Source organism: Macrobrachium nipponense, chromosome 47 (assembly GCF_015104395.2).
Source record: "Macrobrachium nipponense isolate FS-2020 chromosome 47, ASM1510439v2, whole genome shotgun sequence".
Lineage (NCBI taxonomy): Eukaryota > Metazoa > Arthropoda > Malacostraca > Decapoda > Palaemonidae > Macrobrachium > Macrobrachium nipponense.
The window spans coordinates 972,505-995,780 of NC_087222.1; the positions used below are offsets into that span (position 1 = coordinate 972,505).

Sequence of the window (23,276 nt, forward strand, 5' to 3'; positions counted from 1 at the left end):
GAGAATTATAGTTATGTGATATCATTTAATCTTATTAAACTTACTAATACAATATTGATCAATAATAAATATTTAAAAATTAGTAAATCATTTTTGTATCATAAAAATATATTTAGGCATGAAAATAACATCAAAATACACTAATTAGTGATTATTTATCGCCGGAAAATCCCGGGAATAGGAAAATGCACCGCAAATAATGGGTTGATATGGTCCAGGTAAAAATCCACGAATCCGTGAGTCCGCAAATCCAGAGAACGTGAATACGGGGGGCCCACTGTATTGGCCCCAACCCTTGCGTCCCACAAGAACTTCTCCATGGCACAGGTTCTGAAGGCAGGAGTTTGGGCCAACCAGACAACCTTTACTTCCTTCTACCTTCGGGATATTGCCCACAGATCCTTGAACACCTTTTCCTTGGGACCCGTGGTGGCTGCTCAACAAGTTGTGTAGCTTACCCAGCACCCGAGCGGACAGAACAGCATCGCATCCTTGTGTGACTGCATGAATGGATGAGTGAAAGAGTGTGACTGGCTTCTCTTCCTCCTTCTTTCTCCCCCTCTACCTGTGGGCAGAGGGCCGCGGTCATCACTACGCTGGACAGGAGGCAGATGCAGGTAAGCTACACTAACGAGTTCCAGCCTATCCCTTTCTGTAGGGATAGGAGCGTTTATCCACCACTCCCCTACAAGGGGGAGAGTGGAGGCCAACAAGAGACAAACCCATAACTTAATATTGGCTCTTGAAGTAGGAACTAGTTCTTGCTTGCTATTTATAAGGGGTACGCTTGCCTCCCTCTTATAAATTTGGTCCAGAGGTCTGGCCACTGATCCTGCGGTGCACACCCCGATCAGCTGGGCAGAGGCTAGGATCCCTCCCTCTGCTCTTACGACTAGGGAGGGAACCAAGGTCGGACGAACACCAGTCTGTTCATAAGATTCAGATTCCACACACCAATAAGTGAGTCTTCCTATTGTTAAAGGACCGATGGTTTGTATTACGTTTCAGAACAAATCACAATTTGTCAAAAATTGTATTTTTCCTAACTATACAAACCTGAGGTCCTTTACACATAGTCCCACCTCATGCCACCCCTCACTCTGTTTTTCCTGGGCCAAATTAACTGCAAAAAATTATAGATATTTCTTAAGTTGATACTAACAGATGATGGCAAAATGACATCATTGTTGCCAATCTAGTGGAGCTTCACACATACGCCGATGCATTTACAAAGTTGCCATGAATTGTAGTTGTCATAGTAATGCAATAATGATAAAATTGCTCTAATATGTATATATATGTATATATACTACACATAGATATGCTTTATCACTTATTTACCTGGTTTTATGTATGTCTTATACCCAGTTTGGAGGGTAAACACATGACAATGGACAACCCTGATAAACAATAGAAGAGCGCGAACAATACCAAAGGTACTGTTCACAGCAAAACTGTTGATATTTGAGTTATGAATCTAGTTACTTTTTCAACAACGAATATTTTCAAATTACAGTGGTACCTCGACATACGAAAGGCTCAACTTACGAAAAACTCGAGATACGAAAGCAAATACGAAAAATTTTACAGCTCTACATACGAAAAGTATTCAAGATACGAAAGGTTGTTGCTGTAAAGTCCCGAGATTCGCCCGGACCACCAAGAACAATTTTAAAACTCCCGCACCGCCAACTGAGTAAACTCGCCACCATCCTCCCGCTCTCCCATTGGTTATTGATGCTAGTCACCCCATAAGGTCCTGCTCTCCTATTGGTCAGCATCTACCACTTGTGCTTTAAGTATTCTATTGGTAAAAGGATGCAGTAAATTGAAAAACTTATTCATGCAATACATTTAATAAAAAAAAACATTAGGTAAAGATAGAATAAAGAATAGAAATGAATGGTTATTATACTGTTTGGTAGTTTCAGTAGTTGAAGAGAGATAATGAAAATTTATGGCTTACTGTGTAAAGTGATTGCTTGGCGATCGTTCGATACTCGTAAGTGCTGGATGTAAACAGAAGTTTGGAAGCTTTTTTTTGTTTGTTTATTATAGTTAATGGTTACTTAATAATTATTTGAAATGAGTACATGCAATACATTTAATAAAAAAATTGTGAATTAGATATCATAAAATATAAAATAAATCAGACTGCCAACAAATATGTATTTTTTAGAATTATTCTTTTGTTTTATTATTACGTTATGTATACGTATGTTTCATTATAGCTGTCAGTAACTCGGTATCTCCATTAGGTAAAGATAGAATAAAGAATAGAAATGAATGGTTATTATACTGTTTGGTAGTTTCATTAGTTGAAGAGAGATACTAGTGAAAATTTATGGCTTACTGTGTGCTAGGAAAAATGATTGCTTGGCGTTCGTTCGGTACTCGTAAGACGGGTAAGAGCTGAATGTAAACAATCGATTGGAAGGTTTGTTTTTTGTTTGTTTGTGTATTATAGTTAATGATTAATTAATAATTATTTGAAATGAGTACATACTGATTATTTATACATTTTATTGGCATATTCTAAGCTTTTAGCTCTTAGGTTTAGATGTCAGAATCATAGACTAGGCTACAGTAGCAACTGCTAACATAGGCTAGGCTTATTGCTAAGGGACATATGCTAAAGTCCTAATATATGCAGTAAAAATGGGGTTGAACATTACATGCAGTTGAATATTACTCAAGTATGTACAGTATTTTGCCTTTTTGGAGTCATATTTCTTCCGTCGGATTGGCGTCGTAACCCTAGAACATGTGTTTTAGGCCTGGAAGTATAATTTACTGGGGTGTTTTTGGAGGGCTTGGAACGGATTAGCCATTTTACATGTAAAATGTGGTCCAAGATACGAAAACTTCATGATACGAAGGGCGCCTCGGAATGGATTAATTTCGTATCTCGAGGTACCACTGTAATAATCAATAATAGGTAAAAAATTTATGCAATTCATGACCTTATACTGCTGTTTAACTATTTATTTAAATAATTATCTAGTGCACGCTTCTTCTTCTACTAAAACATCATAGTTTCCTTGAATAAGCCATGGTTGGTGTTGTTGTTGACAATTGTTGTGAAGAAAGTGCCCCAGCGTCTATGGGTAAAAGTGGTGTGTGGATTTAGCACATGGAATGGAAAGTTTATTGACACAAGTGTCCAAGACCGTCACAAGCTACGCTGTGGGCTTTGTATCGGTTGTTCCAGATCAGTTATTACTTCATCCTACTGGCGTGTTCTGGTACCCATAACTATCGACACTCACCATGGAGTGTCGGTGTCTTTATCCACTGCGGAGACGAAGAGACTTCACTGCAGAGGGACACAAGACTGCGAAAGATTTCGCCGCAGTGGGATACGAGACCACGAGACACTTTGCTGCAGTGGGATACGAGACCGCGAGACACTTCACTGCAGACGGATAGACCAGTATGGGTATTAGACATCACTCCGAAGATTATGTCTGACAGGAAGATGGATAGGTCATTGCGACCATATCCTTCTTTCCCTTCGGAACTGCCCACAGGTCCTTGGAACTTCATTTCCCTGGACCAGTGGTGGATGCTTGCAAGATGTGTTTGCTTACCCAGCTCCTTCAAGAGAACAAGTTGCATCTTGTCCATGGTGTGCAGTTGTAGAGGTAAGAAGGATGTGAGGGTGACTGGCTCTCCCCCTTCCTTGCCTCGTCTCTCCATTCCTTGTCCTTCGGGTTGAGGATAGGACTCGAACTCACACTGGCTGGTCGGACGTTTGATGTGATAAGCTTATACATAAGCATCCTTTTTATGTTTCTTATCAGAATCATAGAAGCAATTCCGCTCCTTCCTCTAGCAAGGGGAGGAAGGAGACTGACAATAATGCAAACCCTTCCCAGAACTTTGCATTAATGTCTCCGATGCCATTATTCTTCACAGCCCTTTTTCGGATGAGTCACATCCTCACTCATTTCAAAAAGGCCCAGAAGTCTGACTCTTGATCACGCAGCTCCTATACTCCGATCAAGTTGTCAGAGGCCGCAGGGCACTGTGATGGTAATTGCTTCATAGCAAAGAAAGATAAAGGAAAGGAAAACGCATTGTCGAGAAGTTCGGCAGCAAGGAGGCATTAGCGCATTGAGTTGGAGGTGCCTGTTCTCATGATGGTTCTAGAATTGGCAGGAGTGTTGTGGAACTCATCCGGTGCCGATGTGACGTGAGAAACGGCGGGATTTCTGATGCAATACCTCGTCTAGATTCTTCAGAGAAGTTCCGGTAATCTCAGGAGTCTGTGACGTTTGCTGTAGGCTCCGCCCCCAGATTGCCGTACAAATACGACAGATGAAGTAGGAGAAAGCAGAGATCGTGTGAGAGAGAGATTACCAGTTAGTCACAGAGAGATATCCTCAGTAAGAGCCACAGATCAGATTATCAGTGAGAGATCGTCAAAGAGAGATCAGCAGCGGCAGAGATCATCCGAGAGAGATAAGAGAAAAAGGGACCGACGAAGGATCAGAAGAAAAGTTGCTCGAGAGTTGGTTGGTTCCTGGTTTAGTCGTCTTCAGGGGTGGACGACCGAGTTATCTCGACGTTGCGCAGACTTCAGAGAAGAAAATGTCCTGCTAGAGGTTTTGGGGAGTTCCTGACTTTCAAGTATCAAGAGTAGACTTTTTCTGCAATACGGAGTCAAGAGGACGTCTGCAATCGCCGTTCTCCTTTTGTGAAGCCATCGCTTCGAGTCGCTAAACTAAGCCACAAGTATTTGAATTACCTCACTGTTCCCCCAGTTCATGCAGTGTAAGATTTTGCCTTTTTATGTAAATAGGAGATACCATTCTGCATTTACCTTTGTTAGTAAGCTTATAAATAATCCTTTGTTGTGTTAGTGTTTCTTTCTATATTTGTATCCCCAGTTTCAACTGTTGGTGTTGAAATAATTTTTTTTATTTATTTCATATCGAACCTGAAACGGACCTCTCTCAGAGGCCGTAACATTGTGGCGACCTTTGGCCAGGATATTTCGACACCATAACAGATTGAAATGGGGAAAATAAAGAAAGAGCCAGAATGAGTGAGATGGTGAAAGAGTTTATTGAGTCAGGCAAGCTACTAGATCTAGAGGGGAATGATCTCCGTGAGTATGTTGAGAAGAAAGAAAGGGAAAAGTATGAGAGAGATGAAAGAGCGGCTGAGAGAGAAGTAATGAAAATGCAGCAAGAGAGAGAAGCAATGAAAATACAGCAAGAGAGAAGTAATGAAAATGCAGCAAGAGAGAGAAATGTTGGTAATGCAGCAGGAAGAGAGAGAGAAAGAGCTTATGCATGAGCAGGAAGAGAGACAGAAAGTGCATATATATGAGCAGGAAGAGAGAGAGAAAGAGCGTATGCATGAGTTGGAAATTGCTCGGTTAAGGGAAAGTACTCGTAGCAGTCGGACAGGCGAGAACGAAAACGAAGCTGATACGTTAGGTATGAGTGCAGTGCTAAAATTAAAAATTAGTACCAAAGTTTGATGAGGAAGATGTAACGACATATTTCATGTGTTTTGAGAAGTTAATGGAAAGAGTAGGTTCTCCTAAAGAAACGTTTACTTTATATTTGCAGTCAGTTTTGAGTGGTAGGGCACTTACTATGTATAGTTGCATGTCTAAGGAGGAATGTGATAATTACGATAACGTGAAAGAAACTGTTCTTAGCGCGTATAGATTAGTACCGGAGGCGTACCGTAAGAAATTTAGAAGTTTGAGAAAGGATGAAAATATTACGAATGTAGAATACGGTAAGAAGTTAGAAAGGCTGTTTCTCGATTGGTTAACTTCTGCTAAAGTTGATGATTTTGATGGTTTGAAGAACTTAGTGTTGTTAGAAAACTTCGAAGATAACGTATCCCCTGAGATTAAACTTTATATAGAAGATAGGCGAGAAGTATCTTTTGCAGGAGCAACTAGGCTAGCTGACGAATATAGTCTAACTCATAATTTGAGTGTTAGTAAGAAACAAAATGATCCTTCATCTGGCAGAGTACAAAGCAGTAAAGGTTTCAGTCCTAGTAATAGCAATGCAAGTAAAAGTGATTAGTCCTGTTATAGTACATGCGGAAAACCTGGTCATACGTCTAAGGTTTGTAAGAGTAAGGTGGCATCTAGTGGCTCAGAATTAACTTGTTTCCAATGTAATGGGAAAGGGCATTTAACGAGAAATTGTGCAGTAGAAAGAAAGGACGGTAAGAAACCAGTGTCTCTAGTTAACCTTTCGTCAAGTAGGAATGATGTGATGAGAGAAACTAGGAAAATTTTTGGTGAATTTCTGTCAGAAGGCGTAGTTTCCTCTCTTGGAGGAGTATTTTCAAGAGAAGTAGTCTTGCTTCGAGACACAGGAGCTGCTGTCTCACTGATTAGGAGAGAGAGTGTGCCAAACAGGGCAGAAATCAATATGGAAGAGAAAGTCATGTTAGGTGGATTTCCTAACACTTGTGTTCTTTGTCCTTTGTTGAAGTTGAATTTAGAAAGTCGGGTAGTGTCAGGAGAAGTGAAACTTGCAGTTGTGGACAGTTTGCCTGTCGAAGGTGTTGACATTATTGTTGGTAATGACTTAGCTTTATTCAAGAATGTGAATCCTGTTGTGAGGAATATTCCAGTGCCTGAAATGGTAGTAACTAGGTCGGGTTTAGATACAGACGTAGACTACGGTCATAATTTGTTCGTGGATTCGAACGAGAGTGAGTTCGTGGATTCGAACGAGTGTGAGTTCGTGGAGTCGAACGTGAGTAAGTTTGTGGATTCGAACGAGTGTGATGGAGGTGGCGAGGAGGATCTTGGCATGAGCGTGGCTGAGAAACCTAACTCTATCATTGACAGTGATAGCCAAATGGAAGGCATAGCTGTCGAGAGTAACATAGTAAATGTACCAGTATCTTGTCCTAGTTACGTTGATGAATTAGGCCCTAACATTTTGGATAAGGATGAGCTAGTCAAGTTGCAGAGAGAGGATGAGACACTAACCAGAATTTTTAAATGTGAGCTGGATGATGATCTCAATGACGTGTGTAAGGAAACATGATATTGTCATGATACAATAAAGTTTTATACATACTTACCTGGCAGATATATACTTAGCTATAGACTCCGTTGTTCCCGACAGAAATTCGAATTTCGCGGTACACGCTACAGGTAGGTCAGGTGATCTACCGCCCTGCCGCTGGGTGGCAGGAATAGGAACCATTCCCTTCTTCAAATCAGATTTTCTCTTCCACCTGTCTCCTGAGGGGAGGCTGGGTGGGCCATTTAAATGTATATATCTGCCAGGTAAGTATGTACAAAACTTTATTGTATCATGACAATATCATTTTCGTACATTTAACTTCCCTGTCAGATATATACTTAGCTGATTGGCACCTTTGGCAGAGGGTAAGAGACAGCTAATTACTGAATAGACAGGAAAACAACATACGTTGTAGGTAACAATTATATAAGAAAACCTTGGTTCCTACCTGTGTCGGCGAAAGACTTCATGGCTACTGCGTAGGAGCTTACATCGCCTCAAGAGCCTCAGTGAGGTAGTGACTTCATGCTAAGAGTTCTTGATGGTCTGTCAACGGGGTCTTATCCACTTACTCGATAGAACCTGAGGATCTTTGTCAATGGGGTCCTATCCACTTACATGACAAAACACCTTGCCAAATGGCATCATCAAGGAGCATAACACCGATCTTGATCACCTGATCCTAAAACCGGGGTTAGTACTAAGATTGAAAGGAGTTATCCCCCAATATCCTTTCAAACAACCATAAAAACTCAAAACCAAACTTTTTCAGATTAAAAAACATTAATTATTTAAGGATCAGTACCAGCTCCCTGTCCCAGCACAGTATCCGCTGATACATAAGGTCCAAGAGAAAAGCACTTGTCGTATGTCACTCTGACGTCTTTTAAGTAATGGGAAGCAAATACCGAGTTGCATCTCCAATACGTTGCTGCTAAGATGTCTTTCATTGACTTATTCCTATTAAAGGCTAGGGAAGTCGCAACTGCATGTACTTCATGTGCTCTAACCCTAAGCAGCTTCAAGGCTTTCTCTTGGCATTTCATGTGAGCCTCCGTTATTACATTTCTCTTCGGGTCCCTTACCACACACCATAGACTCTGATTGCAACCCTGAAGTTGACTCTTCCTTTTAAGATAGAACTTCAGTGCTCTGACTGGACAGAGAGACCTTTCTGGCTCTCTACCTACAAGAGGAGAGAGTCCCTTGACCTCAAAACTTCTGGGCCAAGGTTTAGAAGGGTTCTCATTTTTAGCCAGAAACAGAGGTTGGAAAGAGACAACCGCAGAATCTCCTTTAAAACCTACCTGAGAATCCAATGCATGTATTTCACTGACCCTCTTGGCAGTCGCGAGGGCAAGAGAAAAATGCACTTCCTCGAGAGGTCTCTAAAAGATGCTTTATGCGGAGGTTCGAACCTATCTGAAGAGAGGAACTGGAGGACCACATCAAGATTCGAACTTGGTGGGAGAGAGGACTTAGTCTTTGTAGTTTCAAAGGATCGTATCAGATCATGGAGATCCTTGTCATCCTCTATGCTCAGGCCCCTGTTTCTGAATACAGCCGAGAGCATGCTCCTGTATCCTTTAATGGCCGAAAAGGCTAAGCGTGTTTCTTCTCGTAGGAAGAGAAGAAAATTAGCAATATCGGATGAGGACAGCTTCTTCAACCTACACCATCTACGGAAGACTTCCCACTTCGATTGATAAACCCGCAGAGTAGAGGATCTGCGGGCTCTGGTGATCGCGCTCGCAGCTTTTTGAGAAAAACCTCTCGGTCTGACAAGTCTTTCGATAGTCGAAAGGCAGTCAGGGAGAGAGCGGGGAGGTTTCCATGAAACCTCTCGAAGTGGAGTTGTTTGAGCAGATCTGTCCTTTCGGGAAGAGATCTGGGGAAGTCCACCGTCGATGAGCGTTAGTTTCGTTGCCTCCGAGGAACGGAACTTCCTTAGCACTTCTGCCAGGATCTTGAATGGGGGAAAAGCGTAGGCATCTATGCCCGACCAGTCCATGAGAAGGGCATCTATTGCTATTGCTCTGGGATCTTCCACTATGGAGCAAAAGTTTTCCATCCTTCTGGAGAGGAACGTGGCGAACAGGTCTATCTGAGGCTTCCCCCAGAGGGACCAGAGCTTTCGGCAGACTTCTGAGTGGAGGGTTCACTCTGTTGGAAGGACCTGGTTCTTCCTGCTGAGTCTGTCTGCTCTTACATTCTTGATTCCTTGAATAAACCTCGTCAGTAGCACAATGCCCCGTTCCTCTGCCCATATCAAGAGGTCTCTTGCTATCTTGATTAGTGTGAACGAGTGAGTCCCCCCCTGTTTTCGGATGTAAGCCAGAGCCGTGGTATTGTCCAAGTTTACCTGGACTACCACGCCTCTGACCTCCTTCACGTTTATATGCCAGGACACCTGTTCTTTTGTCCAGGTGCCTGACACTTCCTTCTTTCCTAGTGTTGCTCCCCATCCTGTTTCCGAGGCGTCGGAAAACAACATATGGAGAGGGTTCCAAATCAAGAGGGATATTCCTTCGTTCTTTCGAAGAGGGGTTAACCACCACTTCAGGTGTGATTTGATCTCTTGTTGGATGGGAAATGAATCCGAAAGATCCCCTTTCTTTCGGTTCCACATCCTTTGCAGGTAAAACTGCAGAGGTCTCAGATTGAGCCTCCCTAGGGAAACGAACTGCTCCAGCGACGAAAGGGTGCCCAGAAGACTTAACCATTCCCTCGCTGAGCTTTGTTCTTTCCCTAAGAAGGTTGAGACTTTTTCCAAGCCTCGAGCAATTCTGTCTTGCGACGGAAACACTTGAAAACCCCGGGAATCCATCTGAATCCCCAGATAGATAATATTCTGGCTGGGGATCATCTGAGACTTCTCGAGGTTCACGAGCAGTCCGAGTGATCGAACGAGATCCAAAGTCGTTTCCAAGTCCTCCAAACACTGTTGTTTCGTTTTGGCCCTTATTAGCCAGTCGTCCAAATAAAGGGATATGTTCACCCCCTACAGATGAAGCCATCGTGCTACGTTCCTCATCAGGCTCGTGAACACTTGAGGAGCCGTAGACAGGCCGAAGCACAGAGCCCTGAATTGAAAAACCCTGCCCTGCATCATGAATCGCATGAATATGCGTCCTGTAGGTCCAAGGAGACCATCCAATCTCCTGGACGTAGAGCAGCAAGAACCGAGTTGGAAGTTTCCATGGAGAACTTCTGTTTCTCCACGAATCGGTTCAATGCGCTCACATCCAGGACAGGTCTCCACCCCCCCGAGGCTTTTGGTACGAGGAACAGTCGATTGTAAAAGCCCCAAGAGTGTGGGTCCTGTACTAATTCTATGGCCTCCTTCTCCAACATTTGTTCTACTAGCTGAAGCAGGGTCTTCCTCTTGACAGGGTCCGTGTACTTTGCCGACAGTTCCCTTGGGGTAGACGTCAAGGGAGGCCTGTCTCTGAAGGGGATGAGATATCCTTTTCTCACTATAGAGAGGGACCAGGTGTCCGCCTCTCTCAACGCCCATTCTTCTGAGAACTTCAGAAGTCTGGCGCCTACTGGTGCTTGGAGGACTTGAACTTCACTTGTTTTTCTTGGTAGGTCTAAAGGCAGAAGCCCTACCTCTCCTTTCCGCTCCTCTCTTCCTAAAGGAGGGCCGGGAAGACGAACTCCCTCGAAAGGGCGGCTTTGGATTCCGTGTCTCCTTTTTCGTAGTGGGAACAGCTGATCTCGCCTTTTTGGTCGACTGGACCAGCAGATCTTGTGTCGCCTTCTCAGTAAGTGAGAAATATCTCTCACTAACTGCGAAGGGAAAAGCTGGTTTGACAGAGGGGCGTACAGTAGGGACGACCTCTGTACCGGCAAGACAGCTTTAGTAAGAAAAGAACTGAATACAGCTCTCTTCTTAAGTATTCCCGCCCCGAAAAGGGAGGCCACTTCTCCAGATCCATCTTGCACCGCCTTGTCCATGCAAGCCAAAATACTATTAAGGACTTCGGGGCTCAGGCATTCATTGTCCTGTGTCTTCTTGGCCATCACCCCAAGGGACCAGTCCAGAAAGTTAAAAACTTCCAAGACATGAAACATTCCCTTGAGGTGATGGTCCATTTCAGACATTCCCCACGTTGTCTTAGCTGAAGAGAGGGACTGTCTCCTCGATGCGTCCACAAGCGTTGATAAATCTGCTTCAGCAGAAGCTGGGAGGGCAAGTCCCATTGCTTCACCTGTCTCATACCAAATACCCCTCCTCCCAGAAAGTCTGGAGGGAGGGGAGGCAAAAACAGTCTTTCCCGCCTCCTCCCTGGAGCTGAGCCAATTTCCAAAAGACCTCAAAGCTTTCTTCATGGAAATTGTTGGCCGCATCTTCAAGAAGGAGGACGATTTTGAGGTCTTCGTGCTTGTGAACAGCGACCGAGAAGACGGAGGGGCGGCAGGACTCAGAGAATCTCCAAATTCTTGGAGCAAAAGAGCTGCCAAAGATTTGTAGTCCGAGAGTCCCGCTCCCTTTTGAGCTTCCGTGTCAGAGACATTTTCTAAGTCAAGTTCCACAGGAGAATCATTATCAGCAGAGAAGAGCATCTCTTCTCGCAAGGTGAAGGGTTTTTAGCAGGGTCAGATTCCTCCCGACAAGGGCGACGGCCGCCTGTGCGACATCTTGCGTCCCTGTCAGGCGAATGCCGATCCCAGCTTTAAAAAAGCGCCCGCAATCATTATCGAAGCCCTCCTGACAAGGATGACTGCCGCCTGTGCGACATCTTGCTACCCTGTCAGGAGAAGGCTGTGCTTGCGACAAGCTTCCACCAGCAATAGATATATCGTGACAAGGACGACAGCCGCCTGTGCGACATCTTGCGCCCTTGTACAGAGAAACCTCTTCCTGGTCAAAATCATAAAGAGACGCCTCCTGGTTGACTTCTCTGTATGGTTTCCTTGAAGAAAATCCTGGTGCCTGACGCCTATCTGGCGCCAAAAGCTTGGTTCTTTCCTCGCGCCTGGATGTCTCTGTCCGCTTCAGACAGTGTCGTCTGTCTGAGTTGTCCACATTTGGAACTTGGCGCCTGGCTGTTGTCGTCCCAGTACGACACACTTGCCTGTCCATCTTGTCCGCTTCTGGCGCTTGGCGCCCGGACGGCGCTGTCTGCGTACGACGTTTTTTCCTGTCCTGGCTGTCCACCTTGTCCAGGTTGTCCGTATCTGGGGCTTGGCGCCTGGTAGTAGCTGTCTGCACACTACAATTCTGCCTGTCCGGGCTGTCCGCGTCTGGCGTCTGGTGTCTGGTTGGCGCCGTCCGTGTAGGACACTTTTTCCTGTCCGAGTCGTCCACTTCTGGCGCCGAGCGCCTGGGTGGATCTGTCCGACTCGGACACTCGTTGTCACTGTCCGTATCTGACGTCCCAAGTTTATGAGTTTCCGTCCGTTCTTCCGTTATCGTCTCTGTTCTCGGACGAGGAGTAGAGGAGAGGAGCCTGGAATCCGGAACACCCACCGGACGAGATCTCTTAACAGGAAGAAAAGAGTCTTTTCTCCTGGGAGGGTCTTTTCTTAATACTCCTACTAATGAAGATATCTGCTCCTGCATTTTAAGTAGGATATCTGTCGCTGTTTGTTCCTTTTCCTTATCAGGAATAGGAAAATGCGCCCTGGAAGGTGTAGGAGATCGTGATCTTAGAGCAGGAGAATTCCATGTCCTCTTGGCTCTTTTCCTATCTCAGGGAGAATCCTCCGGGAAACGTTCCAGGCTCGAGTCCAGTGTAGGCACTTTCCAACTCCTCTTGATCGGATGCGATAGTTCATCGGAAGTCCATCCACTTCTGCGGGGAGACGAATCGGATGATGAAAAGCACTCTTTTAGGATGCCTTTCCAATGGCGATCCTTGGCAGTCTGGGACGCTACAGATTCTGCCGAGGGGATGCCTGATCGGTGGGGATTCTCCATAACCTCCGTACGGCTGTCGACATTCCTTCTCCTCTGGGCCTGGGAGCTTGGAAGAGGTCTAGGCCTGGGAGCGAGACAGAGCCGATCAGATGCACCCTCCACTACACTGGGGACACTTACGTCACTTTCCACAGTCTTACCTTGAAGAGCTTGCATTTTAAGCTCCATCCTTCTTAATGCGGTCTTCAGATTTGCACTCTCCATAGCAGAATTTGCATTATCTGCTACGGGAGAGGGTGATACTGCATGTGAGGAAGCAATTAATTGGGGGTTAGTTATACTAACTGGCTCGTTAGAGTGAGATCTACTCAGACTTCTAGAGGCAGCTTTTCTAACCCTATCTCTCTCTAGTTTCCTTAAGTAGGAATCTAGAGTCTTCCATTCTTCCTCATTCATATTCACGCATTCATTACAAGTGTTATTTCTAGAGCATTCATACCCCCCACACCTCTTGCATACATTGTGAGGATCTAACGACACTTTCGGTAGTGTCACCAAACAACCCTCATTCACACATCTTCTAACTTCTCAGCTAGAGTCAGACATTTTGAGCACAATCTGAAGCAAAATCCAAAAAACAGTCCACAAAAGCGTATGCCAAACCACAGATCCAAATACGTCACCAAAAAGACAGTCCAGAAGATCTACGGCGATGAAAATACGAAAATCAAGTCAGGAGGTACCAACAACGATGTTGTAGGCACCGGCGACAGAGAAAATCTGATTTGAAGAAGGGAATGGTTCCTATTCCTGCCACCCAGCGGCAGGGCGGTAGATCACCTGACCTACCTGTAGCGTGTGCTGCAAAATTCGAATTTCTGTCGGGAACGACGGAGTCTATAGCTAACTATATATCTGACAGGGAAGTTAAATGTACAAAATTTTTGTTTAAAGGACGAAGTTTTGTGTCGTTATGTTCGACCGAAGTCAGGTAGTAAAGGAGAAATCACCAAACAATTAGTGGTTCCTAGGAAGCTGCGTGAGCTAGTTTTGAAGTTAGCACACGATGAGCAAGGACATTTGGGAGTAAATAAAACATTCGAGAGTATTAGTAGGGCGTACTTTTGGCCTAAAATGAAAAATGATGTAAAGAGGTATGTTTTAAGCTGTCATGAATGACAAATTGCCAGGACACTGAATCAAGTAATCCCCAGAGCTCCATTGTGTAATATTCCTTCGGTAGGCGAACCTTTTGAGAATGTAATTATCAATATGGTTGGACCTTTGCCTAGAAGTAAGGGAGGGAATATATATCTGTTGACAATCATTGATAGACTAACTCGCTATCCCGAGGCGGCACCCGTAAGAAGCGGCAACGTGAGCACCTTAGTTAAACGATTGTTGAATTATTTTTCTAAGTTTGGTCTGCCTCGTACTATACAGAGTGATAATGGTAGTAATTTTGTATCCAAATATTTCAAGGATAGAATGAAAGAGTTAGGCATCAAACTCGTAACTTCCATACCTTATCATCCCGAATCACAAGGCATTGTGGAGAGATTTCATCAAACGTTAAAGAGTTGCTTACGGAAATTGTGTAAGAACTTCGAACATGACTAGGAAGAAAAGTTACCATTCGTTCTGTTAGCTTTGAGGTTAGCACCGAGCGACACTACCAGATTTAGTCCATTTGAGCTTGTTTTCGGTCACACCGCTAAAGGTCCTTTGGAAATGTTAAAATGTAACTTAATGAATAAAGAAGGTAGTGAGGACTACATCACTAATCTAGAGCATTATAAAAACAGTTTAAGGGATGCTTGGCAACTAGCGAAGGAGACCGAGAGGGAGAGTCAAGGGGAAACTAAACAAAAACATGATCTTAGATCGAAAGAGAGACATCTCTGTGTAGGAGATAAAGTTTTAGTATTAGTCCAGAAAGAAGGTTCCTCTTTATCTTATAAGTTCGAAGGTCCTTTTTCAGTGTTAGAGGAGAGGGGAAATGCACATTATGGAATTAATGTGGGTAAGAGTAGAGCAAAGGTAATAAATGTAAATTTGCTTCAGAATTATAAAGAACGCCCCGTACTTTGGCCGCTGCCCGTGCCCTTGGTAATTGTGTCCCAGAAAGAGAAATTAGTTTTGAGAAAGACGCAAGAGGTGTCTTAGTCTTTCAAAGTTTTGAGCAGAGTTCAGAAAACGGAAAAAGTAAGAGAGAAGGATAATGTTATAGCAGATAGCCTCTCCAGAGTTTTCAGAATGAGTAGCCTAATAACCGTTTTCTGTTATCGCACGAAGTGAGTGTGTGAGTAGAGAAGCGTGCGTGTTTGACTGGATTAAAGCTTTATGCAGAATTGTTTCCCTGCTGTTTAATTCTTGCTTCTCTTTAGAAAAAAAAATAAAATCAGTTGATTTCATTTATTTTCTCTTTTGGGGGGCGTGTGATGGTAATTGCTTCATAGCAAAGAAAGATGAAGAAAAGGAAAACGCATTTTCGAGAAGTTCGGCAGCATGTCAATGTGCTTTCCTACTGCAGTTGAATAAGTGATAGTACTCACAATTCGGTTGGCCTCCTCTCCTTCCCTGTTAAGCAGCGTCTGCTGTTGTTTGGCACCTCCTACTTGACAGTGACCTCCTCTTGACAATGTTTCCCTTGCATTTTCCCCATTTGGTAGAGCTGTTGCAGCGTTCACGGTAGAACCTGCAAAAAATAGGAATAACAAGTAGAGAATTTAATAAAAATAAACTGGTTGTTTTATATGTAAATATGGCAGTGACTGTGTGCATTATTTTTACAGCGAGTCACATCTCGACAAACTTCTAAATAAAAAGAAATATTCTCACCATCGTGGGGAGTGGCGCTCCTTCCTGTACCTCCTGTTAAGGATCGTCCCGGGTCAGGTCTGTTCCCACCCCTGTTCGCTCCTCTTCTTTCTACGTTGACAGCGAACTCAGCAGTCCTTTGGATAGTCTTAGCCTTCGGTGCCATATATATATATGCCACGTCAAATGAATTTCAATGGAGCTGTCACTCGTAGTTTCATCGCCACTGTTGCTGGTGGAATTGCCCATGTCTGCTTGTGGAGATGTGGAGTAGAGCAGCCTGTTGGCGAACTGATGTGGGTCTTGCTGCTGCTGTTTGAGTTTATATACCAGCGGTAGCAGTCGTAAATGTCTTTTCACATCAGGTCTCGGGGATTAACTCGCATCAGCGAAACCTGCGTAATTATCAGTGCATGTGTGTGCAGGTGGTTACAATCTTTTATCACCCTCATATGAGGTTTCACTAAAGTGGTATACAGTAGGGCCTCGATAATCGTGGGGGATAGAGCCCAGAACCCCCTGTGATAAATAAATACCTTAAAAATTGCTTTAAACTGCCTACTTTAATAATTAACCCACCCAAGACCACTATTTCAATGTTTATAACTGCCTACTTTAGTTCAAGCACCAAATATGTCTTCAACTATCACCTTAAACTAAATTCAAGACAGTTTCAAAGTTATTCTTTCCTATCTTCAATTTCCCCTTCATCAGATCAGCAAACAAAAGTATATTACCTAACAATTCCTTTCTATTTTCATGATTTGGCTGCTGCACTAAACTAAAAGTACATAGTATATCTATTTTGTGAATGAACATATTTATGATAAAAAAAACATGATTTACTGTAAAGATTACTGCACCCAACTATAATATTAATGTATAAACAGTAAAATACAGCAATAAAAATCTAGTTTTGTCTTTTGTTTATGTTTAGAATCAGCTGATGGACGTTTATTACCGAAAGAATTATTTTGGAAAACAATTTAGTTGCTAAAAGAAACTAATTTATTAATGGAGTTATTATTATTTTTAACTTTGTACATAATAGTTTATGATATTATGATAACAGTTAATTCAATTTATTTCATGAGAGAGAGGAGAGAAGAGAGAGAGAGAGACGAGAGAGAGAGAGAGAGAGAGAGAGAGAGAGAGAGAGAGGAGAGAGTAGAGAGAGAGAGCCGAGAGAGAGCGGAGAGAGAGGAGAGCTTGGGATGAGAGTAACTGTTGAATAGCTTGAGAGAGCAGCTTAGGACGAGCGTACTGTTACTAGCTTAGCTCGAAAATAACATAATGAAATTTGTCTTTTAATATTTTTATAGTGATAAGAAATGAAACATGGATAGTGATAAGATATTCTCTTGTATACTGTTATAATGTGATAATCATTGAGTCAACTATAAAAGTTGTATTGAAGCAGTTTCGTAAATCACCGAAAGAATAAAAGATCATTTTGTTCTTTTATTACGATAATAATAGATCAGTATTATAGTTTTTTCTGTAAGAGAGAGAGAGAGAGAGAGAGAGAGAGAGAGAGAGAGAGAGAGATTTGCTATTTACATTCATAGTATTTGAAAATTTGTAAATGAGTGTATCCTAAAAATGCATTTAGTCATGAAAAGTAAGAGAACACCAGTAAAAATTAGTGAATCTTGCTCTATGATAAAATTCGCGATTTCGTTAATTTTCCGGGATATACGTAGTATTTGGGCTCCACAAAAAAAGTAAGTAAAGTGATTTATGACAGAATTTAGAGGATACTTACGTAAAAATACGTCGGTAGTTTGTAGAACGGTGTAACCACTATTACATTGTGTAAAGATAGTATGTACGAACGAGACTAGGTTTGGTGACGTCTCGGTGGTCATACGTATTTTTTTCATGAAAGAATATACATTTATGATAAAAAAATAGATACTGTACTGCTTAGAGTACCATACTGTGATATTAATGTAATCACATCAAAATAAAGTAATCATTACCTACATGCTGTAAACATGTAAAGTGTATTTTTGTCTTTTGAAAAATGCATTTCCCAAGGAATTATTCCTTGAAGAGGCTATTTATTATGAAGATATGCCAATAATATATAAGATATGCATTTTATTATGAATATATGACAATAATATATAAGGTAAAAATGGTTTTATTACGTTTATGCTTCATCGCCGATCGCAAACAACAATACGATAATCTATGACAATTATCGTTTGTATGACTGCAGTGTTCAGAGTTGATTACTTATACCAAAACAATAATGAAGTTCGAATTGAAAATTAATGTTTTCCTAAATGTTATTACTACTGTAATTACACTACTACTATTAACATTTCTAAACGGTTAAGAATGACAAAGGTGCTGTTAAGTGTAACTCAATGTTTACATTTCTGCTGGCCGCTCAACTACAAGTTGATGTCAATGATGTGGGATTATTCCATGAATAGGATATATATTATGAAGATATGCCAATAATATATAAGGTGAGAATGGTTTTATATTACCTTTATTGTCAGTTAATATCATAATGTGAATATGTTCATGCATTTGTTGGTTATCGGAACCGGACGAGGCTTAGCCTACCATGGATTCATACCAGCGCTATAGACTGAGAAGTGGCCCAAGGAAAAACCCGTGATTAACTGAATCCGTGATTGCTGATCCGCGACTAAGTGAGGCCCCACTGTACTATTGTGTCGCGCGCACGTGTACGTGTGTGTGTTATGTGTACGGCACTGGACATGGAGACGGATTATCGAGCTGTGATAGTCATGTCACTTTGTGTGCCTCGTGTGAATGCGCACTGTCGCTTTATTTCTGATTTCTCAAAGAACTACCCTTACTTTGTCAAAAGTTAGGGAAATGTTTAGCCCACAGGGCATGGCTTTGACCCTGTACATGTCTTTCCATGCCTGGAGTCTTAGGAAGGGACAGCAGGGAACGACGACAGGGACGTGTCAGTATGTTTCTTTTAGATCCAAGTCCCTTTTAGAACAATTGACCGCACAAGGGCAAAAGTAGTTATTTGGAAAAATATGGTAAATATCGTGCTTGTTCAATGTTGATAGGTCTAGGATCACTCTTCGTTTTGGAGGAATCCTTTTGTGGGGACGCTTAAAGAGACGTGCTTGCTGACAAATATCCTCATGTTTCTCTATGGTCCCATTAACAGGGACTTCTGCACATAACCTTCCAAAGAGGGGCCTGGTTTTTGGAAGAACCCCTTTACAGGAGGGGGAGGGGTGAGACTGTTCCCACTCCAGCCCATTTAAAATCAGACTTCAGTTGCTTGTGGTGTCATTGAAGTTGACCCCTACCATACCATTCCCATTGGTTTCCACCTCTTCATCTACCCCAGCCCTTGATAGACATTACATTTGTTGCTTTTCTACTTCCAATAAGAGGGTCTTTGGACCTTGTGACAAAATTTTCTTGCTGTTGTCCTTTTGTGAAGCATCATCCCAAATGAACACCTACCTGTTCTTTCAGGAAAAAACCTTTTTGGACGACTGATTTGCTTACCGTTTTAAGCAAGCCTTTTTGGGTTGGGCAAGGGGAAGTGTCAGAGTTTTGTTTCCTAGACACCCCTTTTTCACAAAAGAGAGTACTCTCATACATTTCTGTTGGTGGGCTTGCTCATTCAGTTTTTAACCACAACAGAATCCTCAACAGGTCCTTACAGAAAGGGTTATGGTGTAATAATAATGAAGTTAAATTGGGAACAATTGTTCTGGAACATCTTGGAAGTCTTTTGATGGCAACTTACAGCAAGGTGGTAGAGGTGACAGTACTAAAGAGGTTGATCCTAGTACGAAATTTTGCTGAGGCTGTTGCCTATGAAATTCTTTTCATAGGGGTCATAAATAGTTGTGTAACTATAAACAAAGGAAGCTTTTCCCCTTCAGAAGGGAGCTGTAGTGTTGTCCATTCCTTGATGGAGTTTTCCGAAGCTGGCATGACCGAGGCAAATGGTTTCAGTTCTGCCATTATCTCTAGTCTTTTAAGGAATACAAAATTCTGAAAATCTGTTTTTACAAGATGAATCATTTTGAAAATGAAGGGATGGAAGGCTGGAACTCTTTGGTGAGCTACTTTGGTCCCAGTAGAGGGTGTCTACTATAGCTTTTAATGTTATAGACACAGGTAAGAAGACCGTTTCTGTTAGTGGTCTTTCACATGTTTAGCTTCGATCATAGTTTTTCTCTCATTTATTAGATTTCTACTATAGGGAGAGAAAATGCGCACTGATGCATCTAACCAAGGATCATAAGTATCATCAGTGATGAGTACTGGAGCCCTTGTCATGTTTTGTTTGAAGTTTTGTATTCAGAACTGACTAATAGTGGTTTTCAGTCGTAATTCCAACGCTAGACCTTCTTTGGGCAACATTTGCATCCCCTATCTCTTTTGGGTTGGAGGATGAAGTAGTTTTACACTTTGAGTTTACTGGACTAACTTAAATTCCTTTTTGGAATCATACATCATGTCGCTCATACATTGCCGTTCTGTGGCAACAACATTTTCGGATGTTATTCATATTTTACTTACAGAATTGATCAAATGCAACAAGCCGTGTATCCCGTTTGGGGAAGCTTGCACATTTTGACTGAGCTTCAACAGCTGAACTGTAACTGCCTGTTACCAAAGCGGCAGAAGTCCTGGGTAAGTTACAATAGCCCTACGGAAATATCAGTTGTAGCCAGATGGATCCTGGTATCCCTTTTGGGGGAAAAGATCCCCTACAGCACTGATAGCTGTAAATGGGGATAGAATTCCTTCTATGAGGCTTCTCCCATGGCTACCTGAAATTTGTGTCCCTGATCCATCTGGATTCAGCTGGGTCATTTCAGTGACAATGCCTCCTTCATATTCCAAGTGTAAAAATTCCTCCATTTCCTCCGCAGGTTTAACCTGGGAGGTAGTGGGCACTAAGGTTACTGGACTGGATTTTGCCCAAAACATAAAACACCTGGGGACTGATGTTACTGGGTTTTGACCCAAATATAAATCTTGGTCTGAGAAAAAAGGGTTATATCTGCTGCCGGAGTTTTGCCGGAAAGATATAATTTCCCCTTTCCTTAGTTCTACTGAACCCATATTGCCAAGTCGCAAACAGCACATATGTAGATACAGCAATTGAGGAAATACTGTGATGTGAAATTTTCATAGGACAGATGACCCCGTTATTCACAGATTTGTCTGTAGACCATGTCTACCGTAAAATTTGCCTATTCACTGTATCTTTCCCCAAGTATTCACAAATTACTGTATTATCAAACCAGTTTCATGACTAAATGCACATTTTGTGATAAAACTATTAATAATACTTGGGTATAAACATTTTAGAGATTTTTTTTTTATGTTTTAACTATGAAAATAGGCAGTTCTAGCCATTTTTAGAGGGGTTTTAAGTATTAGTGGATTTTAGCTATTTGCAGGGGGTGTCGTACCCATCCCCCATGAATATGGGGACGCCACTGTATACAAATCATACCCTTATGTCATATATCCCATTGTAACACCCCTCTTTGTTTGTCAGGCCAAATGAAGATGGTGATGGCATGTGAGTAAGGGGAATTTGCTTCCTTATTTTTCCCAACCACCAGTTAACCTATTTCCAACTTGCACTAAAAGATATTCCTTCATAAAAATCTCTGGTTTGTATGGCTCTAGAAAAATTTCATATTTGAGGAAATGCAGCAGCACATACCTTCGAAGACTGTCATCAGTGATGCTGGTCTTAATAGCTACTCATGTATTGTATCCACAATAACAATCAGTGAAACTAATTTGAAAACTTTCATCTCTTGTAATTACTACTATGTTCACCCTTTTTATTTTTTCTTCTTATTGACTACTGCATCTGTGGATAAATATGGAGTTTTGTATAACTGGATCACATATAATGAAGCATTTGCTGTCTACCCTTCATGTTGTTTCCCACAAAATTCTTATGCTGGTCTCTTGCATTTTCTATTCTTGGCCTTTGATTTAATAAGGATTAGTTCATGAGCAATATTATAATGTTAAGCTAAGAAGGTTTACAGATGAGAGAGGGTGATTGTCAATATTAACGTCCAATCTATTGTTGCATTGTTGCCTCAGGAATGTTTTGATGCTGTCTGGACGACATTTAATTAGATAGTATTAATATTTGGGTACTGTCAAATGCAACTTTGTTAATTGCCATGAGTCCTTATAGGAACCTGAATTAAATTTATTCTGCTTCTTCAGTTCTGGCATTATGTTTCCTAACTATTTGTTGTATTCTTTGATTTCAGATTCTCTCTCAGAAGAACCCTCCTTCCTTCATCAGTTTTGAGCAGCATCGAGATTCTGGGAATGCTTGTTGTTTAATGGAACTGTATGTAACATTACAAATATCAGCCCTTAAAGTGTAAGAGACAACAGTTAATTATTGTACTCCTACTTTAAAAATTACAACAATAGCAAGTGAAATCTGTTCTGAATATAGCTTCATACATCAGCAGTGAAATCTGGTTGTAGTCCTTCAAGATATTTTACTTAATTTATAACAGATTTATTGGTTAATCATTTGTAAACAATTTTGTGTTAAGAGCTATCAATTCAACACATTGTCATTACAGAAGAAGACAGGACAAAAGGGTAAAATGAATCCAGAACATTCTTTAGAATTACCTTTGAAAGGTGAAACTGAAGATGCATTACCATGCCTTTCCATAAATCAAGAAAACAGCAACATGGCTGCCTTTAGTGAAACCAGTAATGGTGACTTTTTGTCTATCGATCCATTCATGGACATCAAAATAGAGCCAGAGGTATTCTGTGAGGCTAATGAAGATGGTGATGAATATTCATATGAAATGAATTCTGTAGTGAATGAAAAAGATCCACCAACTTATAAAAAGGAAGTAAAACAAGAAAGAAGGAATAGTCACAGTGGAGAGAAGCCTTTCAGATCCACTGACTGTGATAAACCATTTTACAATAAAATTAATCTTACAAGTAATATCACAAATGTTACCAAAGAGAGCACATTCATATGCAGTGACTATGGGAAAGCATTTTCCACTAAACTAGGATGTAGAGTTCATATGAGAATACATACTGGGGAAAAGTCATTTATGTGCAAGGAATGTGGAAAAGCATTTTCCAACCAAACAAATCTTAGAGCTCATTTGAGAATCCATGCTGGAGAAAAGTCATTCATGTGCAAGGAATGTGGAAAAGCATTTACCCAGAAATCAAATCTTACATCTCATATGAGAATCCATACTGGAGAAAAGTCATTCATGTGCAAGGAATGTGGAAAAGCATTTTCCAGGAGATCACATCTTACAGGTCATATGAGAATCCATACTGGAGAAAAGTCATTCATGTGTAAGGAATGTGGGAAAGCATTTTCCTGTAAACAAACTCTTACAGCTCATTTCAGACAACATACTGGAGAAAAACCATTTATGTGCAAGGAATGTGGGAAAGCATTTTCCAGTAAACATCATCTTACAGCTCATTTCAGACAACATACAGGAGAAAAGCCATTTACGTGCGAAGAATGTGGGAGAGCATTTTCCTTTAAATCAGGACTTACA

General features: G+C 41.7%; 1 protein-coding gene across 1 annotated transcript in view; it reads left to right on the forward strand.

The window, feature by feature from the left end:
• Window positions 1–6,797: 6,797 nt before the first annotated feature.
• The window catches only part of LOC135204392 (gastrula zinc finger protein XlCGF8.2DB-like), a 17,042-nt gene continuing 563 nt past the window's right edge, over window positions 6,798–23,276 (forward strand). The window contains exons 1-2 of the mRNA XM_064234608.1: window positions 6,798–7,019; window positions 22,311–23,230. Of these exons, the coding sequence (XP_064090678.1) occupies window positions 6,798–7,019; window positions 22,311–23,230 (1,142 nt within the window). The remainder of the gene's footprint in view (window positions 7,020–22,310; window positions 23,231–23,276) is intronic.